Below are 6,797 nucleotides of genomic sequence, written 5' to 3'. Positions count from 1 at the left end.
GTCATAATCCTCATCTTGAATGAGTGGTACGTGAAGGTGCATTCTAGGCAAGATTTCTTCTGATTTCTACCGCCTGAGGGTTTGGTATCTGCAGAATCGAAATCTTAATTGAAGTGCAATGACTTGGTAAAAGAGTAATGTCTCTTTATGAGCTTTGGGTTGGTAAGTCACACCATCTTAATTTTCAAGTCTGACGTGATTGACACAGTTTTGGTGCCCTCGTAATTTAAGCATCGCAAGAGAGCTAAATTCATACTCAGTGTCATTTAACCCACCCAAGCAAACTATCCTACAAGTTTGGACTTAAGAAAAAAAAAATCGTTGCTTGTGATGTGGAATTATCGCTAATTGCAAGAAACAAATCTATTGTGTGTCACGGTTGAGTGTTGACGATGACACATCTACCAGGATTGTGCATCAGACGGGCTGCATTGTATTGTAAATGTCCGAGAGGCAAATGATCAAACACCACAAGCCCAAAGTGGCCATCGGTAGCACCCATGACCTGCCCCACCACGTGAAACGCATCCACAGAAGCCTACCAGAGAGTGGCAAAACGCAGAGCTACGAGCCAAAAAAAGAAAAGAAGAAAAGGGGGATTTAAATACGTTTGGGATGGATAATTCAGGTGGGGTTTTGCCTAACGCGACGTCGTTTTGGAGGTGGCTTCACAAAAGGGAGTTGGGCTCAAAAGAAAAGAGAAACAGAAAATGAAAGTAATAGAGCCCGCGTTTAATGTACAAAAACCTGTCGAGTTGTGATTTGTTTACGCTCTCTCTCTCTCTCTCTCCCTCTCTCCCCTTTTTCAGCAAATCTTCTCTTTTGCTTTCATCTGGGACGGAGAGAGAGAGGCTGCTTTGATTCTCTCTCTGGTACAGTTCCCATGTTCCCGAGTTTCTCCGACCAGCGTAGGTTATGCAGAGCCTCTGCAATTCCAAATGGCTACTTCCTTCTGTTACTTATCATCTCTGTCTTGATTATCAATTCCGCTGCTTGCTCTAATCGCAATTGCCAGGTACTTCTCTCTCTATAACATAACGTGTTCAAGATCCGTACAAGTTCGCTTTCCTCTTTCTGAATTTTGTACTTAATTTTGGGAATTGGCAGGTTCTTGAGCCATGTTCTTTGCCCACTGACTGTGGGCCAGGTCTCTACTGTGGGAACTGTCCTGCGATGGGGAAGAATCAACCCATCTGCACCAGAGGCCAAGCAACTATCCCTACTACAATTGTAAGCCTCTTTTCCTTTTACTTTTTGGTGATCTTTTGGGTATTTGAGGATGGGTGTGAGCTATTCTGTGCAATTGATGCGTAGATTAATGGGTTGCCTTTCAACAAGTACTCGTGGCTTATGACCCACAATGCGTTTTCCATTGTTGATGCGCCGCCCCTGCCGGGTGTTCAGAGAATAACGTTTTACAATCAAGAAGACACTGTCACTAATCAGTTAAGGGTGTGTCTTCTGTTCTTTGTTTCTAAGTTCCATTCCCATTTATGTGCTCTGTTTGGTTGCTGAGAATGCCTTGGAAAATAATATTTGAATTAAGCCTAATACTGGAAACCATGAAACTTAAGTTGGATAAAACTATTTGACTTAATTGAGGTGAGGTTTATGGTTTGAAACTAAATCAATGTGAAGGGAGAGAGGCTCAAAATTTTGTTTTCATTTTCTTCACCTCAGGTTTCTTGGCAACCAAATGGAGCGTGAGAGAATTCTGTTTCTCCTCGGTTAATGAGAAGTAACATTTTTGCTTTTGATCTAATTTCTTGTCTTAATTTTGACTTAATGTTTGATGGGTATTCTTTAGAATGGAGTGAGAGGATTGATGTTGGATATGTACGACTTCGAGAATGATATCTGGCTCTGCCATTCATTTCGGGGGCAGTGTTACAACTTCACAGCCTTTGTAATCTATGCTTCATCTTGTCCAATTTAGTCTTTTTTTCATGGCATTTTAAATATCATGGTTTTGCAAAACTAGTTTCTTAATGTATTTACCTGAATGTTCACAGCAACCTGCAATTAACACTCTGAAGGAAGTGGAAACATTCTTGAGTGAGAACCCATCAGAAATTGTGACCATTGTAATTGAGGACTATGTGCATACTCCTAAAGGGTTGACAAACTTATTCACTAATGCTGGGTTAGACAAGTACTGGTTTCCAGTTTCTAAGATGCCAAGAAAGGGTGAAGATTGGCCCACCGTGACTGATATGGTACAAGAGAATCACAGGCTTCTGGTTTTCACTTCTATTGCTTCAAAGGAAGCAGATGAAGGAATTGCCTACCAATGGAGGTACATGGTGGAAAATGAGCGTAAGTATTACACAAATCTTGTATGTTTATAATTTTGTTTATATTAGCTTCTTCTATAATCAATGTTGTATTGTATGTAATGGATTTCAGCTGGAGATGCTGGGGTGGTACAAGGATCATGCCCAAACAGAAAGGAATCACGGCCACTCAATTCGAAAAGTGCGTCTCTTTTTCTACAGAATTCTTTCCCATCATTTCCAGTTGAATCTGACTCTTGCAAAGAGCATTCGGCTACAGTCGGTGAGTTGGTAGGTACCTGTTACAAAGCAGCAGGGAATGTGATGCCCAACTTCTTGGCGGTTAATTTTTACATGGTATTGAACTTTGGACTTAATAGAAAAACATATACAAGAATATATTCCAATTAAGCATCTTAACCAAGGAAAACATATTGCAGAGGAGTGATGGTGGTGGTGTTTTTGATGTTCTGGATGGAATGAATGGCCAGACATTGTGTGGTTGTAGCTCTGTTGCTGCCTGCCAGGTTTGTCCTCTTTCCTTGTCTCAAAGATGATTGTTAGTATTTGATTCTGCATGTCATATTAGTTGTTTGTGCTCTTGCTTCATTCAGAGTGTTGTCTCATGATTTTTGAATCACATAGTGACTGGCACAATTTTTATTTGTCTGAAGTAACTTTGTTTGGATTTAAAAGCACAGGGCTGACTGAAGTAATTCAGACAATGTGGACCTGAGTTTGGTCGGTCAGAAAACTTCAATTATTGACCTATTTGTCTGAATTTCATCAAACTATCCAAATTCTTTGTCCAAGTCTTTGACAAACTATGAAACTAATTAAAAAATGTTAAGTTGATGACTCTTTCTGATGTTTTCCCCAGTTTCCAAATTCATGGCTGAATATTTTTGTACCTCAATCTTGCATCAACTCAATTTTGTGTTGTCTCTGCAAACCCAGAGTTTGTTACAATTAGTGGCCAAAATTTGAATTATTTTCTATCTGTTTGCTCCCTTGCATGCAAATGGGATGATGAAAAGTAGTTCTTTCCTGTAGTTGCAGAAGATGTCAAATCTTGACCCCACACCTTCTATGTTGGTCAAGATCAAATATAATTTGAGACTACAAAAAGTCATCTACATCATGAATCTAAACTAATGCCTAACTTGAAATACTGAGTTATACATGGGTATGCACATGCAAAATGTTGAGAAATTTTCAAATATTGAAACATAACCTTAGCATTCCCAATGTTATCTATACTCTTAAAACCTCTCTGACATCCTGCAACTAAACTTGATTTGATGGGATTATGTCATATATTGATATTTCCATTTGTTCACAACATCTCTACATTTTTTTTATAGTGTTCATGGTTTGAATAGTTCTATAGGATAATTTGGATCCTTGGGACTTCATGGATCAAAGGCTCCTTCTCATATTTTTGTAATTATGTGCTTTTTTTAGGTATTTGTTTCTAAAGTTAACCTTCTTGATGGGATTGTGCAGGCAGGAGCACCTTTTGGAACTTGCAAGAATGTTGCTGTATCTAATACAACCCAAACACCCAATACTTTTGGAGGTTTTTCTGGATCTGTGCAGTTATCAGGATCTGCTTCGACAATCCATTTTATGAATCTCTTGTATTTTTTCTTGTTGTTTTTTTCGTTTTTAGTGTTCCAATTATGACTATAACATATAAATAGAGTCAAAGAATTTATGAGCTACTCCATCTGGATGAACTTCTAGTATGTTGGTATAAATTTTGGAGTCAGAACAGGAATACTGCATGCCCACCTGAGTTAGTGGAAGGTCAAGGAATGCTAGCTAGAGTTTTGGAAAGTGATTGAACCGGCAAGAACATTTAAAGCTCTCATTTTGAGGCAAAATCTGAGTCGCACAGGATTGTGAAGTAGATAGTGGCCAAGAGATTAAACATTGTAACAAGTGGTTCAGGTATGCTTTGTTATATGACTTTGTGTTGATCTAGTGTTGCAGTGTGCTAGATAAATTGCCACTTCCCTTTTCTTGCTTCTTTATGAAAAAAATTCACTTCTCTTGCATTGATGCATGCCTTTTCCATTCCTTGGCTGTGATGAGTCTCTCCTACATACTCTAGGAGTTCATTTGCTATTAAACCTTAGATTCATACTTTGTATTTTTTGGTTGAACATGAATGAGTTTTGTGCCACTACATAGGAATAACACACTGAAAGATGGTCAAATGTTAATTTTTAGACTAATATATTGAGGAAGTGATTAAACATGTGCTTTCCATGGGGAGCAGAAATGTGGGGTGTGGTGTGAAGGGGGATGCTTTGTTTGAGTGCAAAAATGATACCATTTGCTTCTGCCTCCAGAATATATATATTGTGGGGTGTGGTGTGGAGGGGGGGATGCTTTGTTTGAGCGCAGAAATGATACCAGTTGCTTATGCCTCAAGAATATATATATATACATATATATGGTTATTCTTCATCACTTGAATGGCAATATTTGCAGATAATGGAAGGTATGTGTAGTTGTTAAGCTTGAATTTTGTATTCAAAATTTAGAGTTCTTGATGTGAAGCTTCAGTTTCAAGTGTCATCCAGTGTTTAACTGATTACCAAAGCCCTAGGCAGCTGCCTAGTTTGTCACAGGGTGACCACCTTCATTACATACTAGGCATCTTCTAATTGCCTAGGGAGATGCCCCAAGCATGGGCAACTTGTCCAAGCTTGCTTACTTGAAGGGAGCTTTTAGTGCAGGCCCCCCTGACTAACTCATGGTAGCCTGTTCAACATTGGTTTTAACCACTGGGTTTGTTCAGGAGCATACTGGATATCTGCTTCGGAGTCCGTCCAATGTTGTGTGTTATATTGGAATTTGGCTTGAAAAATAGTGTGGCATGTAGCATGCACTATGACATCCTTATTACCTATATGCTTCTTATCCAGTTGTCAGTTCTTTGTGTGAATGGAAAGAAAATTTTAGAAAGACACTTGCTATCACACCTTTTTAGAAGATCAAGGATTATTTCTTACAGGTTTATATTAATTAGAAATGGTTTTCTGCAAATGTTCTCTCAAATTAATATGAAGCTGGAAGTCGAATTGGTATCAAAGGCCACATTAACTAAACTGTTTCAGGAATGTTGGATTCCACATTGTTTCTTTTAGAGGATGCATTCCATGTAAATTTGGCCAAATCCTGTTCTAATTTTCATCTTTCAGGGAATAGAAAATGGTCAAACCTGTTTTTCCTTTAGTGATCCAATGACAATATTGTTCTTTGTCAAATTGTTATATTACCCTTTCCCTTCTGCAGATTACTTTTGCTATATGCCAGTGCTTGTTTGCCTGCAAGGTTAGGCTAGTTAAACCTACTCCAATACAGGACAGTTAACATTCTACCGATTGTTGGTCCAACCTTGACTTGTTTTCTTCAAATCCTGTCATCCATTTCATTTATTACTTTTCTTTTATAGGTCACAGTCATCTACTGTGCTTGTTAAAGCTGCAGTCATTTACATGGAAACAAAATCAGCTGCTCTAGGACTATAATAACCTCAACTTGTACAGGTCTAACCATTCCTCATGACCAGTGTTCAATAACCCACTTGCCACCCTGACCCCCTGGTTACTCTGTGTTATTGCAATAGTTTTCTTGGTATGTGGCATTCATTTGTAGGCTATAACTAAATTCATATTGTCATACATAATACACCTACAATTGTGTTCTCTCCTCATCTGATCATCTTTTCACCTGTGTTCTTTCAGGTTTTCTGTTGGGGTAGTTGAGATGTAATGGTAACTAGTAGTTGGGGAGTATCTGGTTATAATATATATAGAGGTGCTCCCATTATCTGTTCTCTTATTCTCTATCAGACCTTGCCTCATGGATGGGGCGAAGCACCAAATCCACCAAAGCTACAAATAGGGCTGGTGAGATGCTCCCCCCTTCATTTACTGGGTTAGATTGTATTCCCACATTTCAATATTTGCTGGTTTCCTTTCTTATTCAAATATGGGTCAATTTCGTTCGTTGTGTTTTGTGTGGAGGCTGTTTTAAAAAGGTTTTCACTTTGAGATTGTGTTTCTGGAATGGCAGATGATGTGTTTTTCCATTTTGGGAACGATGTGGAATTTTGCAGGGTGATTGATTTTAGTATGTGGGTACATGAATGAAGATAAGACGGGAATGAAAGTGAATCAAAATCCTAATGAGAATGGTATTTGATTTCCATAATAATGAATTTATTTTTCCCCTTCTCATCATTCTCCATTCCAGCCCCCAGGGTTTCAAATGGGACTGCAAATACACTCTTAGGTATCCATGACAGAAATCAGAACTTATTTGGATTCTTCTTGAGATAGAGACTTATTTTAGGATTCAGCCTCAGAACTCAGGCTTGGCCGATGAAAATCTTGGGTTTATCATTCAAACCTAGGAGCAGGAAAGGATCTTACCTCTGGGTACAGAGAACATGGTAACCTTTACATTGCTTTCTCATTTCCAGGAAGCAGGCTGGGGTATATTAAGTTA

General features: G+C 38.7%; 1 protein-coding gene across 2 annotated transcripts; it reads left to right on the top strand.

Moving 5' to 3' along the window:
- The first annotated feature begins 5 nt into the window (after nucleotides 1-5).
- On the top strand, nucleotides 6-6,304 carry LOC117918776 (PI-PLC X domain-containing protein At5g67130). 2 transcript variants are annotated; one of them, XM_034835664.1, is made up of 9 exons: nucleotides 6-1,015; nucleotides 1,108-1,230; nucleotides 1,315-1,452; nucleotides 1,808-1,906; nucleotides 2,013-2,316; nucleotides 2,407-2,630; nucleotides 2,714-2,800; nucleotides 3,780-4,226; nucleotides 6,032-6,304. In XM_034835664.1, exons 1-8 carry the CDS (start codon nucleotides 884-886, stop codon nucleotides 3,957-3,959), a joined length of 1,287 nt encoding a protein of 428 aa, XP_034691555.1. In that variant the 5' UTR covers nucleotides 6-883; the 3' UTR covers nucleotides 3,960-4,226; nucleotides 6,032-6,304. The 2 variants fall into 2 exon arrangements, with proteins under 2 accessions (XP_034691555.1, XP_034691556.1); XM_034835665.1 differs by lacking the exons at nucleotides 1,315-1,452; nucleotides 1,808-1,906.
- Nucleotides 6,305-6,797: the final 493 nt, after the last annotated feature.

Source organism: Vitis riparia, chromosome 7 (assembly GCF_004353265.1).
Source record: "Vitis riparia cultivar Riparia Gloire de Montpellier isolate 1030 chromosome 7, EGFV_Vit.rip_1.0, whole genome shotgun sequence".
NCBI classification, from domain to species: domain Eukaryota; kingdom Viridiplantae; phylum Streptophyta; class Magnoliopsida; order Vitales; family Vitaceae; genus Vitis; species Vitis riparia.
Note: the sequence above shows the minus strand (reverse complement) of the source record. Positions and strands in the feature narration are given on the sequence as shown.